Raw genomic sequence first — 18,245 nt, 5'->3', positions numbered from 1 at the left:
ATCCAGGTTACCTATATAGCCCTGCCTCCTGTGCCTCTCCTTGGAGAAACAGACTTCCCTTCTTTATTCTAGATAATCTGCACTGAGAGGAAGCATTCCTACAAATAGACAAAAGCCCTATTTAGAGCATATAGAGCAATAATATCGGCATTTTAAAATTCTGTTTAAAATTAATGGAGTGATCTCACTGCAAGTTTCAAGGTAGGGAATTTTAAAAGTAGTCTTTGGTAAAACAAGAATTAAACTGGGAAATAACTGTCAAAATCAACCTTTGTGGAAAATTTGAATCTAATAATTTACAACCTCCAGGGGAACCGTGAGTGAAGGAAGAAGCTGCTTAATTTCAGGAAGAGAGTTGTGGCCTTTTTTTTTTTTTTTTATGGAATCTTGTTCTATCACCAGGCCAGAGTGCAGTGGCATGATCTCGACTCACTGCAAGCCCCTTCTTCCGGGTTCAAGCGATTCTCCTGCCTCAGCCTCCCGAGTAGCTGGGATTACAGGCACCCACCACCACGCCCAGCTAATTTTTGTATCTGTAGTGGAGATGGGGTTTCACCATGTTGGCCAGGGTGGTCTGGATCTCCTGACCTGGTGATCTGCCCGCCTCGGCCTCCTAAAGCGCGGGGATTACAGGCGTGAGCCACTGCACCCAGCTGAGTTGTGGTATTTTAACTCACCCACCTACTCTTCCCCACTCTGCAGCTTGATAGCTGCTGAGAACATGGCGTCCCTCATTCCCAGGCCAGCACGCTGATGCCACAGGAAGAAGAATCTTTGTTCTCAAAGAATTGTGGTTGTGTGCCTCCATCTATCTTAGTGGTTCCTTGAAGGGTTGGCTCAAGGGCTTGCCTTTATTTCACCCTTTTTAGAGCTACACAGACTAAAGCTGATTTATTGGGGGTGCCAGTGTCATTAAAAGCACTTGAAGACAAATACACTTGCTGAAGTTGCCTGGGTAAGGGATAACAGGGAAAACAGATGACAGAATGAAAAGCCTATTAAGGAAGAGTCTGGGGGGAGAATTACATGAGATAGTAAGGGCTTTGAATAGCACTGAGGTATACCAAGGATTGAGTTCAATCATACATGTCCATGCAAGATTATAAAAATCTGAGAAACCCTGTGTTTTACCTCTGATGATCCTGAGGCTCCATGCAAGCAGGAAATGAAGGCTGAAATGAAAGTTGTAAAAATCCTGGCTAGTGAACCTGGGAGGCGGAGGTTGCAGTGCGCCGAGATCGCGCCACTGCCCTCCAGCCTGGGCGACAGAGCTAGACTCCGTCTAAAAAAAAAAAAAAAAAAAAAAAAAAATCTTGGCTAAGCCCCCTAGAGGGATCCCATGGCAAAGAGCTTGAGAGAATTTTGGGTTTGGGTTCAGGCATTTTTTAAAAATCTCCATCAAATTGTTAGTAGACCAGAAGGCAGAGACTTCAGTGGCCACACAGGAGAAAGTGAAACCTTTACACAGTAGTTTACAAAGGTTCAAACAAAACAAAAAAATTAGAACAAAAACAGAAGACTCCAACTCACAACCAGCAGCAACAAGAAAGCCTGCTCAGGGGTGAGAATTTGATGTCCAGGGTTTGCCACACAAAATGTCCACTTTTTCTTACCAAAAAATTGCACACACACAAGACAGTATAATAGTCATAAGAAAAAATAGCATATGAGCAAGCCAAGACATTGGGCTTCCTCTCCAAATACTAAATTAATTATCTTAAATATGCACAAAGAACTCAAGAAAATCAAGGGCAGAAGAACAAAAATAAACCAGAGGAATAACTCCCATCAAATAGAGAACATGAATAAAGAGAAAGTTTAAGAAGGAACCAGTAAGCAATTTAGGGGCAATAAAGTACAACAACTGAAAGGAAAATTCACGAGAGAGTTTCAACAGAACTATTTTTTATTAAAAAAATTTTTTGAGATCTCACTGAGGTAAAACGGAACATTTTGAACATGTAAAGTTTGATTCTTGTTTAAATTATCAGAATAATTGTATGTAATGATTGTGTACATCATGGTGTTTTGCAATGTAGATGCGTTACCAAACGGGTAAATCTAGTTAGGTAATATATGCATTTCCTCGAAAAGTTGTCATGTTTTTTATGAAAACACTGAAAATTGCCTCCCTTAGCATTTTTCAAGAATATTATTATTAACTATTGTTGCCATGTTGTATTTATTTCTCCTGTCTAGCTGAAATTGTGTGTATCTTGGCCAACCATTCCCTAACCCTCCCACCTCACTGCCCCAGCCCCAGCCCCGGCCCCTGGTAACCCCATTTTGCTCTCTAGTTCTTTTTTTTCCTTCTTTTTTTGAGACGGAATTTCACTCTGTCCCCCAGGCTGGAGTGCAATGGTGCAATCTCAGCTCACTGCAACCTCCACCTCCCGGGTTCAAGCGATTCTCGTGCCTCAGCCTCCCGAGTAGCTGGGATTACAGGCGTGCACCACCATGCCTGGCTAGTTCTTGTATTTTTAGTAGAGACGGGGTTTCACCATGTTGGCCGGGCTGGTCTTGAACTGACCTCAGGTGACCCGCCCGCCTCGGCCTCCCAAAGTGCTGGGATTACAGGTGTCAGCCACTGCATCCGGTCTTGCTCTCTAGTTCTGTGAGATCACTTTTTAAAATTCTCCAAGTGAATGAGATCATGTGATATCTCTCTTTCTGTGGCTGTATGTTTCATTAAGCATAGTGTATTCCAGGTTCATTTCTGTAGATGCGAATGACAGAACTTTCTTCTTTTCTATGGATAATACTATTCCATTGTGTATATATGTTACATTTTCTTTTCTGTTTTTGGAGATAGGGTCTCACTCTGTAGCCCAGGCTGGAGTGCAGTGGCATGATCATGGCTCATGGCTCCCTGCAGCCTCAACTTCCTGGGGCTCAAGCAATCCTCCCACCTCAGCCTCCTAAGTGGCTGAAACCACAGGTGCAAACCAACACACCCAGCTAATTTTTTTATTATTATTTTTGTAGAGATGGGGTTTTGCTGTGTTGCCCAGGCTGGTCTCAAACTCCTGAGTCCAAGCAATCCTCCCTTCTCGGCCTCCCGAAGTGCTGGGGTTACAGGCTTGAGCCATCACGATGGGCTCTGTCTCTTCTTTCTCTGCCTCTCTTGATTTTGCCCTGTCTTCCTTTTCTCTTGCTTACTCATTGTTTTAATTCATCCCTTCCTCACTCCTTCACTCTAGCTGAAGATTTACTACTTTGATCCTGAAAAAACGTGTGTTGAATTTTTAAAATTTTATTTAACATTTATCCATTTTCTATTTCATTGACTACTACTGTAGTCTTTGTTTTGTTTTGTTTTTTACCTAATTTGCCACTGCATTTGTTCACTTAAAAATGGAAGCTAGACCGGCCGGGCACGGTGGCTTGCTCCTGTAATCCCAGCACTTTGGGAGGCTGAGGCGGGCGGATCACGAGGTCAGGAGATCGAGACCATCCTGGCTAACATGCTGAAACCCTGTCTCTACTAAAAAAAACAAAAATACACAAAATTAACCAGACGTAGTGGCGGGCACCTGTGGTCCCAGCTACTTGGGAGGCTGAGGCAGGAGAATGGCGTGAACCCGGGAGGCGGAGCTTGCAGTGAGCTGAGATTGCGCCACTGCACTCCAGCCTGGGCGACAGAGCAAGACTCTGTCTCAAAAAAAAAAAAAAAAAAAAAAGGAAGCTAGATCATGGATGAGGGTATTTTCCTTGATTCTATAAGTGTCTATTTCTATAAATTTCCCTCTAAACCTCAACTACATCTGCACATTTTGTGATATTGTGCATTTACTTTCACTCAGCTTAAGGTATTTTATAATTTCCTTTATAAGTTCACCTTTGATTTGTGTTTTATTTTAAAGTGGTTGTTTAATTTTCATGTATGTGGAGATTTTACAGATTTCTTCTTGTTACTGATTTATAATTTAATTCTGTTGGCATTTGAGAACAGCGTGTATATTATTTCAATTTTCATGTCAATGTGATTTGTCTTACGGCCACATCTGTCTATGCTAGCAAATGTTCAGTGTATACTGGAGATGAATGTGTGTTTTCCAGTTGTTGGTTAAAACTGAACACATACAGGCACATACTTTTATCAGTTTAACAGGCAGTGTTTCCTTGTCATTTAGAAAGTGAATTAATTTTGGGGGTCAATTTATATTATTATAGTTTATAACCTCCATAACACATTTACTTGATCTTACAGCAAAGCAAAAGAAAAACATTTGCAAATTCATCTGAAAATGTTAAACGTTTATTGTAAAAGAAACATAAGCATGAGTTACCAAAAAATGACACTGCTTTATATTTCATATGCAATTTTTCATCAGCAATACAAGTAGAGCTCAGAATTCATTGAAAGACCCATATTCTTCTTCCATAACTTTGAACCATAAGTGGACCAAGCGGAGAAGTTCTCGCCTTTGGTCACGAGCACACAGCCACTTACTGTGGATGTTTTCTGTGTTCAAGTGTATAGTTGCCTTGCCCAGGATAAATTGGGGAACTGGCACTGCCATTATTAATTACACACACACACTCAAGTATCCGTGATCATCACGACTTGTATCTGCGTGAGCAAAACATGGATGCAGTGGCTCAGTAGCAGAAATTTTCGTGAATGTGAAGCTTTGTGACCTATCACTGACATTATAGAAGGAAATGGCCCTCATTTTTATATCCAGGTAAATCCCCACTCGGTGTAGACCTGGGCTCACCCAGAGACCCGTCACAAGCTTAGTGCTGGCAAAGTAGATCTGTCCTTCTCTCAAACCCACAGTCCAGAAGCCGAGTTCTGAAGAGAGTACAACGTTCCCCTGTCGGTTCACAGATTCCTTGCACACGCCCACATCCCATACTTGGCTGGTGCCCACGTCCACCTCCCAGTAATGGCGGCCGGAAGTGAAACGAGGGGCGCCCAGGGCGCACAGTGCGGAGTCGAACCTCTCAGCTTGCTCCTTCCTATTCTGTCTGAAATCCCCACATCGGACACGCCTCAGGTCTTCAGAAATGATGAGATAGTTGTTGGCTGTGTCCACATCCAAGGTCATATCCACTGCGCAAAGAAGAGCCGGTAGTTCAGCAAAGACACACACTACAGACTCCCTCTGCCTTTCTACTGCACAGACCCAAATATTTTATTCATTGTCACTTCTTTTATTCCACGTTCATTCTCAGATCCGAACTTTCTTTAGGAATTTCCCTGGCCCCCCGATTCAGTCAAATTTTATGTATAGAATGTATGAATCTAATTGCAACAAGCCCACCTTTCTCATAGTAAAAATTCTTGTTTAAGTTATTCAATATTTTGACTAAAGGTTTTTCTCCCTCTTAGTGCATAGGGTGGATGAAGGAGGAGATGATAGTTTGCTCTCATAATTATAAATTGGTACAGATCCTGTGAAAATCTATACTGTGCGCTGATAACAGCTGATGTTTGGGATCACAAAGCTTTTAGGTTGCAGACTTCAGCTAATACCCGTATTGAACGGAAAGACATTTAAAAGCTGCTTTTTCCCAGGCCCTTTATGGGCTTGGAGCAGGTAGTACAGATTCCTTACCTTGGAACTTTCTCATCCTTGGATTCATCTGCAGAACAGCTCTCAGCTTGGGCTCTCTAGTTCCTTGATCTTGGACACCAGCGCCCCCAGCTGGGCAGCGGGCCTGGTGTCATTTTTCTGAGAGACCACAGGGCAGAAAGGGCACAGCACCCCCTTCCCATCGGGCCCCTTTCGCAGTGAGTTCATGCATCGGAGGCAAAAGATGTATCCGCATTTCAGGTGCATGGGGTTTTCAAGATAATCCAGGCAGATAGGACAACTGCTTGCTTGTTTAAAGTGTTCAGCCATGGCCACTGTCTGGGAATAAATAGGCATGGTATTAGCTTTTACGTGAGTGGAATGGCTGATAGTTCTTGGGCCACTTTCATCTTTACCTGCATGAAGACATCATCGCCTACTCTTTGTAAAGCACTGGTGCTAGGAAATGAAGATACCATATAAGTACAAATATAAATGATCAGGGCCCTGACCTTCCAATATTGGAAATACTGGCTAGAATGAAGGCCATGGCTTGGTATGAGGCTTTGAGTTGAGTGGCAAAAGGGTCTACAGCTGAGCTATCCAATATGGTAGCCACCAGCCACATGTGGCTACTGAGCACCTGAAATGGTGCTTATCTAAATGAAGATGTGTTGTGAGTATAAAATATACACTAAATTTTGAAGACCTAAGGGAGATGTAAACTATCTGTTAGAGAATCTTAAAAATGTATTACATGTGAAATGCTTATATTTTGTTAAACTTACTTAGGCTTATTTCATTTTGCTTGATTTATGTGGCTATTAGACAATAAATTTATCCTTACATATGTTGATCACATTATGTTTATATTGGACAGCACTGGAGACCCTCAACCTCCACAATAAGCCTGGCCAATTTTTGTGTTTTGGAGAGATGGGGTCTCACTTTGTTGCCCAGGCTGCTCTCCTACTACTGACATCAAATGATCCACCTGCCTCAGCCGCCCAAAGTGCTGGGATTTCAGGCAGGTGCCACCATGCCAGGTCCTCTGAACCTTTTCTAATAAATGGTGATTTGAAGCCAGTATGAGACGACAGATTAGAGCTGGACTCCTGTCTCCCTGGGAGTTGAATTTTAACATAAAGCTTTTCTTTTCTCAAAAACTCCCATGGCATAGTATTTGTTCCACCTGGATGTGGCATGAAACTTACAGCATTATATTACACAAAAAACAAAAATAAATAAGTTGGACTATGTCAAACAAAAAATGTTCTGCATAATGAAGGAAACAAGGGAGACGATGAAAAGAAAGCCTACAGAATGGAAAAAAATGTTTGCAAATTATATATCTGATATTAGGTTAATATCCAAAATATATAAAGAACTCATAACGCAATAGAAAAAAAAAACCCTAAAACTAACATTCTGATTATGAAATGGGCAAAGGCGAGATCATGCCACTGCACCCCAGCCTGGTGACAGAGCGAGACTTCGTCTAAAACAATAAATAAAAATAAAAGAGTTAAACCAGTAACTAACAAATTTTTGAGTGTACAGCATGGCAGGTAAGAAGGGAAAAAACTTGGCTGGTCGCGGTGACTCACACTTGTAAATTCCAGCACTTTCTGAGGCTGAGAAAGGAGGATCGTTTGGGCCCAGGAGTTCAAGACCAGCCAGCGCAACATCGTGAGACCCGTGTCTACACATAATTTTAAAAATTAGCCGGGTGTGGTGGCCCATACCTGTGGTCCCAGCTACTCTGGAGGCTGATACGGGAGGATCACGTGAGCCCAGGAGATAGAGACTGCAGTGAGCCAAGATCGCACCACTGCATCCAGCCCAGGTAACAGCAAGACCCTGTCTCCCCCAAAAAAAGAAAAAGAAAACAATGAAAAGAAACAACTTTGCTGAAACACTGAAACTCCCTCTGTTCAGGAAACAAAAGAACTGGCTGAAATTGGCTAGAGCCAATATGGCCAGCTGGAGTCTGTGGAGAACAAGCTTGCTGAGGTCACAGCCCGAATTTCCACTGCATGTTGTACATTAACACCCTTTGAATTTGCACAGTCGACCCACAAGAAAGCACGAAAAGATAACTGCCCATGCCCATGGACTTTCCAGACCTCCCTTTTCCTTCCATCAATCACTTACTGATCTCAGAATCCATCCCCTGAACCTTTTTTTTTTTAATCACCCAGGCTGGAGTGCAGTGGTTCGATCTCGGCTCACTGCAGCCTGAAACTCCCGGGCTCAGATGATCCTCCTGCCTCAGCCACCCCGAGTAGCTGGAACTACAGGACTGCACCACCATGCACAGCTCATTTTTGTGGTTTTCGAGACGGGGGGGGGTCTCACTGCGTTGCCCAGGCTGGTCTCCTACTCCTGAGCTCAAGTGATCCACCTGCATCTGCCTCCCAAATTGCTCGGATTTTAGGCATGAGCCACCATGCCAGGCCCTCTGAACCTTTTCTAATAAATGCTGACATGAAGCCAGTATGAGACGACAGATTAGAGCTGGACTCCTGTCTCCCTAGGGTTTTAATTTCAATGCAATGCTTTTCTCTTCTCAAACATCCCCATGTCATCCTGTTCACTCCTAGAGCATTGGACAGCGAATCCCTTTTACTCGATAATGTTGGCAGAAGAATAGATCAAGGAATTGTGCTATATATACAATGAAATATCGTACACCCTAAAAAAACGGATGAAACTTGAGGGCATTTTGCTAAGTGGAATAAGTCATATAGAAAGCGATAAATACCGAATGATCTAACTTACTAGGAACCTAAAAACACTGAAGTCATAAAATTAGAGAGTGGAATTAAAATGGTGATTGTAAATGAAAGACCTGAAATGGTAAAACTATCAGATCAAAACACAGGGGGAAAGATCTAAGAAATTTGTCTGGGCAAACTTTTTTTTTATATAACCACCTAAATCACAGGCAACAAAAGCAAACATAGACAAGTGGGATCGCATCACATGTAAACGCTGCTGCACAACAAAGGAAACTATAAGGTGAAGAGACAACCTACACAGTGGGAGAAAATATTTGCAAACCATACATCCGATAAGGGGTTAACATCCAGAATACATAAGGCACTCAGGCCAGACAACAAATAGATGGATTTAAAAGAGGGCTAGGATGGGTATACAGTTTCAGTTTTGGAAGATGAAAAGATTTCTGGAGATGAATGGCAGTGATGGTGGCGAAATAATATGGACATCATAAATACCATTGAATTTTACACTTAAAAATGGTTAAGATGGTCAATGATATATACTTTACCACCATTTGTTAAGAAATAAAAGACTGAATGAAAATTAATAGTATTCTGTGGGATCATATCAAGTGATACGGTTTGGCTCCGTGTCCCCAGCCAAATCTCATGTTGAATTGTCATCCTCAGTGTTGGGGGAGGGACCAGGTGGGAGGTGATTGGATCACGGGGACGGATTTCCTCCACGCTGTTCCCATGACCGTGAGTGAGTTCTCACACGATCTGATGATTTCAAAGTGTATGGCACTTTCCTTTTCCTCTCTTTCATGTCACTATGTGAAAAAGCCACTCGCTTCCCCTTTGCTTCCTCCATGATTGTTAAGTTTCCGGAGGCCACCCAGTGATGTTAGCCGTGCGACCTGCAGAACTATAAATTAATGAAACCTCTTTTCTTCCTAAATTACCCAGTCTCCGGTAGTTCTTTAGAGCAGTGTGAGAATGAACTGATATAGAATATTGGTACCAGGAGTGAGGCAATTCTACTAAGGTACCTGAAAATGTGGAAGCGACTTTGGAACTGGGTAACGGGCAGAGGTTGCAACCGTTTGGAGGGCTCAGAAGAAGACAGGAAGATGTGAGAATGTCTGGAACTTCCCAGATACTTGTCAGATGGTTTTCATCAAAATGCTGACAATTGAATTGCTCTTAGTGAAGTAAGTTCAAGTAGAAATTCAGGTGATTGATTACGGTGTTTTCTTCCTATTAGGAGTTTCTCACTGAGCTTCAACCGCATCTAGAAATTTTGTAAATGTGTGCTTTTCATTCAAATCGGGATAGCTGTAATTTCCATTGTAGTTTCATATTTGATCGTTTTATTTAGAAGTGGTTATTTAATTTGCATGTATGTGGAGAATTTATGGATTTCTTCCTGTTGTTGATTTCTAATTTGACTCTCTTGCCGTCATAGGAGAGGGTGTATAGTATTTCAATTTTATAGCTAATGAGTTCTCTCTAAGACCACACATATTCATGGCAAACACTCAGTGTGCGCTTGAAATGAATGTCAGTGTTCAGTTGTTGGGTTAAACTGAATACATGAACATATATAATTTTGCCGTATTCATAGGTCCTTATCATTTGAAATTCAGTTACTGTGTTGGGTCACATTCAAATTATTATTTCGTTCATAACTTCCATAACACATAGTACACTAATCTTGCAGTAAAGAGAAACCATTGGCAAATGAATCTGAATTTTCAAAATATTTATTGAACAGAAATATAAACATAAGCCCCAAAGAAAACAACATGACAAACTTTAAGTACAATGTAATTTTCCCCTCATTAATATAATTGCTTTCTGTTCATGGTTTACACAGTGATGGCTCTTTCCCTTCTGTCCCTTTGTACCTATGTGTATCTAGCAGAAAAGTTCCTAGCTATGGCTATGGGCGTACAGAAACTTCCTAAAGATGATTTTGTTCAAATGTTTATTTACTTTCCCCCAGAATAAACCGGGGCACTGGCACTGGCTGGATTGATCACAGAACAGATACTCAGGATGCTCTGATCATCTTGACTTCCACGTTTATGAGCAAAAAATGGACGCCATGGCTCGCAAACAGGAATCTCGATGAAAGTGTAGATATGGCACCCATCACCAACGTTGTAAAAGGAAATGGACCTCATACCTACATCCAGGAAAATCCCCACTCTTTGCAACTGGGGACCCACCCAGAGAGGAGTCATAGGCACAGTGCTGGCAGCAAAGACCTTTCCTTGTCTGCAACCCACAGTCAAGAAGCCGTGTTCTGAAGAAAGCTCAATCTTCCCCTGTCGGTTCACAGATTCCTTGCACACGCCCACATCCCACACTTGGCTGGTGCCCACGTCCACCTCCCAGTAATGGCGGCCGGAAGTGAAGCCAGGGTTGCCCAGGACGCACAGGGCAGTGTCGAACCTCTCAGCTTGCTCCTTCCTATTCTGGCTCAAATCCCCACTTCGGAAACTCCTCAGGTCTTCAGAAATGATGAGATAGTTGTTGGCTGTGTCCACATCCAAGGTCATATCCACTGTACAAAGAAGAACCAGGAGTTCAGCAAAGTCACACACTACAGACTCCCTCTGCCCTTTGACTGCAAACACTTAAACACATTATTCACTTTTACTTGTATTCTACTTTCTTTCCCAAATCAAAATTTCCTGGGGAAACTTGTTTGGCCACCTGATGAGGTTAAATTTTATCTATAGGCTGCATGCATATAATCATTGTAACAAGTCCACCTTATTCATATTAGAAATGCCTTTCGAAATAAGTTAGTGGATAATTGGATGAAAATTAGTTTTCCATTTAGCACATATGATACATGAAAGAAGACAGTAGCTTGCTCTCCAAAGTATTCTACAAACTTGCACAGATTCCATGAAAATCTCTACGCAAAGGTGAGAACTGCTGTTGTTTGGGAAGCATGGAAGTTTTAGAAGCTAGATATCCTGCTAATGCCTATGTTTAATGAAGAAATGTTTGAAAGTCGTTTTCCCAGTGCCTTTTATGGGTTGTGGCAGGTCCTATAGATTCCTTACCTTGAAACTTCCTCATCCTTGGGTTCATTGTTAGAACAGATTTCAGCTTGGGCTCTAGTTCCTTGATGATGGAAACCAGCGCCCTCAGCTTGTACTTGGGCTTGATGTCATCCTTCTGAGAGACCACAGAGCAGAAACGGCACAGTAAACCTTCCCCATCAGGCTCCTTCTGGAGTGAATTGAGGCACTGGAGGCAGCAGGCATATCCACATTTCAGTTGCACGGCGTCTTCAAGATCTTTTAGACAGACAGGACATCTAATGACCTGTTTGAAGTGCTCGGCCATGGCAAATGTCTATAGAAAAAAAAATGAACATGGTATTAGAATTTCCACGAGCTGCATGAACAGCTGATAGTGTTTGGGGCTTTTATCTTTACATGCATGGAGCTATCATGGCACGATACTTAAAATCACTACTGCTAGTGATGAAGACACAACATGAATACAAATGTCAATGACTCGAGGCCCTGACCTTCTAATATCTGTAATACTCATTGGAATAAAGGGCATGATTCACCGAGAGACTTTGAGTTGAAATAGGAAAGGAGTCTACACCTGAGCTGTTTGATATGTTAGCCACCAGTCACAAATGGCTATTGAGACCTGAAATGGGGCTTATCTGAATGGAGATGTGCTGTGAGCCAAGTACACTCTTCGTTTTGAAGACATAAGGGGGAAAAGAGAATGTAAACTATCTGCTTGAGAACGTTTAAAGTTGCTCACATGTTAAATGATTATATTTTGAGTCAAAATTCATTAGGCTTGCTTTGTTCTATTTTATGTGACTACCAGAAAATGAATTTACAATTACATATATGGGTTATCTTATGTTTCCATTGGACAGTGCTAGAGTCCATTTGAAGACCTTCTACTTCCCGAACTGTGTAAACTGCATGTGGTGAAAGCCCTGATAGCACACCAAAAGGACAAGACACAAAATACAAATAAGTCGTACCAGGTAAAATTGAATATTCTGCATAGCGGAAAAAAAAAATGCAAAAAACAGAACTAAAAAAGAAACAAACAAGCAGCCATATATATGACAGTGGATTAATATCCAAAATATATAAGGAATATTTTCAAGGCCGTAACAAAAAGAAAGAAAAAGCCAAAATAATCCAAATTCCAATTGGCAAAAGCCTGAATAGACATTTCTCTGAAAAGCACACACCAATGACCAGCAAGTACTGAGGAACAAGCTCAACCTCACTCACCGTCCGAGACATGCAATTTAAACTGAGGCAGGAATACTGTGTGGTCACAAGAGAATGGAGAACGTATCCAGTGACAGTTTCACATAAGACCAAAACAGTGGCTGTTAAAATTAGCCACTTGTCATTCAAATTACAAGGACAAGGAGGAACCTGCGCTTATGAGGTGCTAAAAAACCGGAGGGAGTTAAGCTGCTTGAAAGCATTGCCACAGTAATGACCACGGTCATTACCACACTAAATCACACACTCTGCAGTGTCACGGCTGACCCCAGCATGCCCATATGTAGTACAAAAATGGGTACCTCACCAATTCTAAAAAAATCTCTGCTTTTTTCCTTGAAAACCTAATGATTAGTTCACCTCCTAATTAGAAGGACTGACAAAAATAGAAACCAGGAACTCCTTTGAACGCCACCAGCTTTCAGAATCATGCCCACACTTCTCTCCTAACAGTGTGCTTTTGCTCTGGAATAGAAACTTCTTGCCTTCACTTCATTCTAGCTCATCCCTGAATTCCTTCTCACGACAGCATCCAGAACCTGGAAACTGGCTGGGACTGGGGTCTCTCTGGCATCCAGAGAGCCTCCTGAGCCCTCCAGCAACAAAACCGCGATGACATTTTACCCCCTCTCTGCTAGGATGGCTATGATCAAAAAGACAATAGATAAGTGTTGGTAAGGCCGTGGAGAAAGAGGAACCCTTGTGCACGGTTGGTGGGAAAGAAAATTGGTACAACCACTACAGAAAATAGTAGGGAGGTTTCTGAAAATATTAAGAATAGAACTGCCTGTGTTCCAGCAACCCTACTTCTGTGTTTCTACGTGAAAGAAAGAGGTCAGCATGTCAAAGAGACATCTGCACTCTCAGGTTCTCTGCTGCGTTATTCACAAGAGCCATGGAAACAACCCTAGAGTCTGTGAGAGAACAATGGATGAGGAAATGGTGATATATACATTGGATTATTCTACCATAAAAAAGAAGGCAATTCTGGCATTGCACCAATGTGGATGAAGGCCGAGGGCATGATGGGAAGTGAAATAAGTGAGGCTGAGGGAAGTGAACACTGTATGATCTCAGTTATGTGGAATCTGACTTGACTGATCTCATCGAATCAGAAAATAGCCACTGCACTCTAGCCTGGCAGACAGAGCGAGACCCTGTCTCAAAATTATAAAAGAAATAATGAATCGCCATCCTGGAAGAGGTAGGTCCCAGCATCGGCCGGATCTTTTCCGCAATAGTAATTTAAACAAACTTTGCTTTTCATTTCCTTCCCTTTCTCTTTCTGAATTAAAAGGAACAAAAAACTGAACAAAAAAAAAATCAGAAAATAAGAGAAGAATGATGGTTGCCAGGGGTTGTGGGAAGGGGAGAATAGGAAAACAATACCAAACCCATAGGAAAACCTGACGTTGAATAACGCAGCCACGGAACCTCTGTCCATCATTTCAGGAAGTCTACCAAATTCTGATGAAATTCAAGCAAATGGAGATTGTCATGTCTCTTGCCTCGGTATTGAAAATCGAAGACTTACCTAACTGTTACCAGGGCAGATGTCCCATTATCCTCCAGAAATACAGTGTGTCTGTCATGGAGTTGGCCTCAGACAACTCTTGTGGAATCAAGACATTATTGCATTCCCCTAGACTCTCATACGCATTTGTAAAAATGAATTCCAAGAGATTGAACTCACCTCTCCTTCAGGAGTTTCTCCCCTGGCCTCCAGCTGCTTTTGCGGACAGCTCAGATCTGGAGTGAGAGCTGCCTGCCAGGGGCTTTTATACGAGAGGGTGTCTCCACCCACCTTAGCCACACCCTTTCCCTCCTTTTCAACCCAATCAGATTCTGATTTCATTCTTCCATCATTGAGATGGTTACTACTGGTCAGGTTTTTACCGTAAAGGAAGACGATTGTGTTTTCAGTGTTATATTTTAATTCACAAGGACAAAATAATGCCACGTAATAATTTTTAGATAAGATCTTGAATATTATGCCTATTGATTAAAATTTGGAAATTAATTAAAATTAATTAAAATCTTAAAATTTGGGGTGACATTTAAAATTCCTCTAAAATGAACGGTGCGACTTTCAAAGAGTTTTCTCTTATAAATGTAACACCTTTTTACATTTCTATAAAAGAGGTGAGTTAAGCCTACTCAGAAGTCGTTACTAATAGGACACTCCACAGACCACACTCAACTCTCAAAAACATTTTCTCTATAATCTAAAGATTCTAATTAAGAAGCTTAGGAAAGAAATCCCAAAACGGTTTCCAGACAATCAGTCAGCCAGTGAAAGTCCGGTTTTTCTTTTTAGTTGCAGCATCTAAAATGAAAGGTAAAAGTTACTGTTACAATCTTTCTATTTCCCTTACATCACAACATAAGTAAAATGAGATTCATTTCCTCTTTAAAAATGTTCAAAAATGGGTTCCTCATGTATTAAATATATTATAGGTGATCAGAGTTCATGCATAAGAATGTAAAAGTGGGAGACTGGAGGTAGGGTGGGAAAGGATTTGATTACATTAATGTGATTAAATTAAGAGTCTTTAATTGAATCATCTCCACAGTAATCATTCTCTAGTGATTGCTAGATTCTCTTCTTTCCTATTCAAAGCCAAGGCAGTTCTCAATTCCTTTTATCTCATGAAGGCAAATGGAGAAACACAAATCTCTACGTTGTGGTGCATATATTATGTGAAATCCTTGCACGTTGCATTTCTTCACTGATTGGGATCTATAATATAATCTGCCACATGTATGTCCATGTATACACACATACCGTATCTACACATATGCATGCAGGGAGAAAATGCTTATCTCTTCTGGCATAATTCTAATTGGTTTATTTTCTGATATAAATCCTTTTAACATATACTCACATTTCTGGGAGCAGTTATTCTCCAGCTTGTAATTTTATGGACCCATGTTCCTGGAGCACTGATCCCTCACATCTTTTAATTTTTATCTGCTTTGAGTAAAGCTTGAACAAAATTTATGTTCTCTTTGGGAATACCTGGTGGCCTCAGTTGTGGAAAGCACCAAGCCCAGTGGATTGATTTGCCTCTCTGATATTCTCCCAAAATATCTTACAGCCTGGAATTGCATTCATGCTCATGTCTTGGGAGAGGAGTTCTTCCGTTCAGAATCAGAGAATAGCGTCTGAGGATTGCTGGCACACTGGTGGGGTTGCTTTGGGTGTTAGATACTTTCCACATCTTTTCCAATTGCATCTTTTCACAGAAAGCAGCTCCGCTGGCTTCTGTTAAGACAGTGGTAAAGTTTCCTTGCCCGCTCTCATGTACAGTTCAGTACTTTAGGGGTCTTCTGTGTTTGAGTAAACCTGTCCTTCAACATCCCAGTAAGTGAGGTCTGTATTCTCCATGCCCCTTCCCTGCAGGCGTGTCACAGAAGCGGACGTAAATGGTTGGCGTCGGTGGCTTCCGATCCCCAGGCCCTGTTCACTGTACAAGCACACTTTTCTATTTTTTTTTTAATTATACTTTAAGTTCTGGGGTACATGTGCTGAACGTACACGTTTGGTACATAGCTGTAGATGTGCCATGTGGGCTTGCTGCGCCCTTCAACCCGCCACCTATATTAGGTATTTCTCCCTAATGCAATCCCTCCCCTAACACCCCACCCCCTGACAGGTCCCAGTGTGTGATGTACCTCTCCCTGTGTCCGTGGGTTCTCATTGTTCAACTCCTAGTTATGAGTGAGAACATGCCGTGTTTGGTTTTGCAATCTTGTGATAGTTTGCTGAGAATCATGGTTTCCAGCTTCATCCACATCCCTGCAGAAAACATGAAGTCATCCTTTTTTATGCCTGCATAGTATTCCGTGGTGTAGATGTGCCACACTTTCTTCTTTAACAATGAAGAGAAGCTCAGAGCTTCTGACAACCCAGGGCTTGCCTCAGTTTCTAAAGGAAACTGTCTTCCTTTCTCTCATTGTCAGTGTTGGTACGGCAAACGGATTTGAGGTGAACGCGGACATTGTGGTCTTACCCTGAGCCACTGCCCAGCACGTGGGCCCACCCTCAGTCCAGCCGGGGCATGGATGAGGTGGCTCAGAACCAGGCAGGTCATGCTATTTCTCAACCGTGGCTCTGAATTTTTTTCTTCACGATTCCTTAGGTTCTGTGTTTTGCCCAGGATATGAGGAAGCACTCATGTGGTCATCTAGTCACCAAGTTCTGTGAGGAGAAGTGTCAGTCAGGATGAGCTGAGACCACAGAGGAGAAAAAACGGAATTCTTGCAAAATAGTTTCATTAAGTCCAAACAAAACAAAACAAAAACAGAAAACCACAGCCGACCAGTATAACAATAAAAACCTGTGAACTTTGAGAATCTGATCTGCGTCTGCCACAGAAAACTTCCAATTATCAACAAAAAAAATAGAGGCACACAAAGAGAACAGAATGTCTACAAGTCACAAGATGAAATAAATGTGCTCAACACCTTGGGCTTCCTCTCTACAGACTAAATTACTTGTCTAAGGAGGACCAAAAGAACTAAAGGAAACAACAGGCAAAGAACTGAAGTAAATTAGAAGAGTAACACCTCACAAAATAGAAAATATCAAGAACCAAATAGAAATTTTAAAAATGAACTAATTAGGAATTGAGGGGCACAAAGTAAAATAACTGAAATGAAAACTCACTACAGAGGTTCGACAGAAGTTTTTCCATTCTTTTTTGTTTTTATAAATGTTATGAAAATCTAATTCAAGGCAAGTGAAATTGTCACTGCCGATGACACCATCTTATATAGAGAAAACCCTAAACACTCCAACAAATTCTGTTAGGACTGATAAATGAATTCAGTGAAGGTGCAAGACACAAAATCAACAAACAAAAATTCTTAGCATTTTTATGAATTGTAAATAAACTATCTAAAAAAGAAAATAAACAATAATTCCGGGCCAGGTATGGTGGCTCACACCTGTAATCCCAGCATATTGGGAGGCCAAAGTGGGCAGATCACTTGTGGTCAGGAATTCGAGACCAGCCTGGCCAAAATGGTGAAACTCTATCTCTACCAAAAAGACAAAAATAAGCTGAGCATGGTGACTGGTACCTGTAATGTCAGCTACTTGGGGGCCTGAGGCAGGAGTCTGCAGTGAGCTGAGATCGTTACACTACACTCCAGCCAGGAAAACAGAGAGAGACTCTCTCTCCAAATATCATAATAATAATTCCAATTAAAATAACAATAAGAAAATCAAACATCAGAGTAAATTCAATAAAAAGGAGAAAGACCTGTACAATAAAAAGTATAAAATACCAATGAACAAAATTGACAAAAACACAAATAAAAGGATATCTCATGTTCATGGATTAGAATTAATATTGTTAAAATGTCTATACACTCAAAGGGATCCACACATTCAATGCAATCCCAATCACAATTGTCATTTTTCACAGAAAACGAGAAAAAAGTCCTAAAACTTGTGTGAAGCCACAAAAGACCCCAAATAGCTAAAACAATCATATGCAGAAAAATCTCACAGCTGTAGACATCACATTACTTGATTTCAAAATATATTATCGAACTATTATAATCAAACCGACGTGGTACTAGAATAAAAACAGCCGTTTCTACCAATGAAACAGGAGAGAAAGCTCCCATATAAACGTGCACACGTGTGGCAAATTCATTTTTGACAAAGGATCCACAATACAAAATGGGGAAAG

The 18,245-nt window shown here is 41.4% G+C and overlaps 1 protein-coding gene and 1 pseudogene across 1 annotated transcript; both read right to left on the bottom strand.

Moving 5' to 3' along the window:
• Positions 1-4,529: 4,529 nt before the first annotated feature.
• Positions 4,530-5,852, bottom strand: LOC101151446 (ret finger protein-like 4A; annotated as a pseudogene).
• A 4,143-nt stretch (positions 5,853-9,995) lies between these two features.
• LOC109024957 (ret finger protein-like 4A) lies at positions 9,996-14,321 on the bottom strand. The gene is made up of 3 exons (XM_055370639.2): positions 14,237-14,321; positions 11,329-11,623; positions 9,996-10,817 (listed from the first exon to the last, which is right to left on the bottom strand). The coding sequence occupies exons 2-3, from the start codon at positions 11,612-11,614 to the stop codon at positions 10,240-10,242; spliced, it is 864 nt and encodes a 287-aa protein (XP_055226614.1). The 5' UTR covers positions 11,615-11,623; positions 14,237-14,321; the 3' UTR covers positions 9,996-10,239.
• Between the last annotated feature and the right edge of the window lie 3,924 nt (positions 14,322-18,245).

This window comes from Gorilla gorilla, chromosome 20 (genome assembly GCF_029281585.2).
Source record: "Gorilla gorilla gorilla isolate KB3781 chromosome 20, NHGRI_mGorGor1-v2.1_pri, whole genome shotgun sequence".
Classification (NCBI taxonomy): Eukaryota; Metazoa; Chordata; class Mammalia; order Primates; family Hominidae; genus Gorilla; species Gorilla gorilla.
This window is presented reverse-complemented; position numbering and strand designations above follow the sequence as displayed.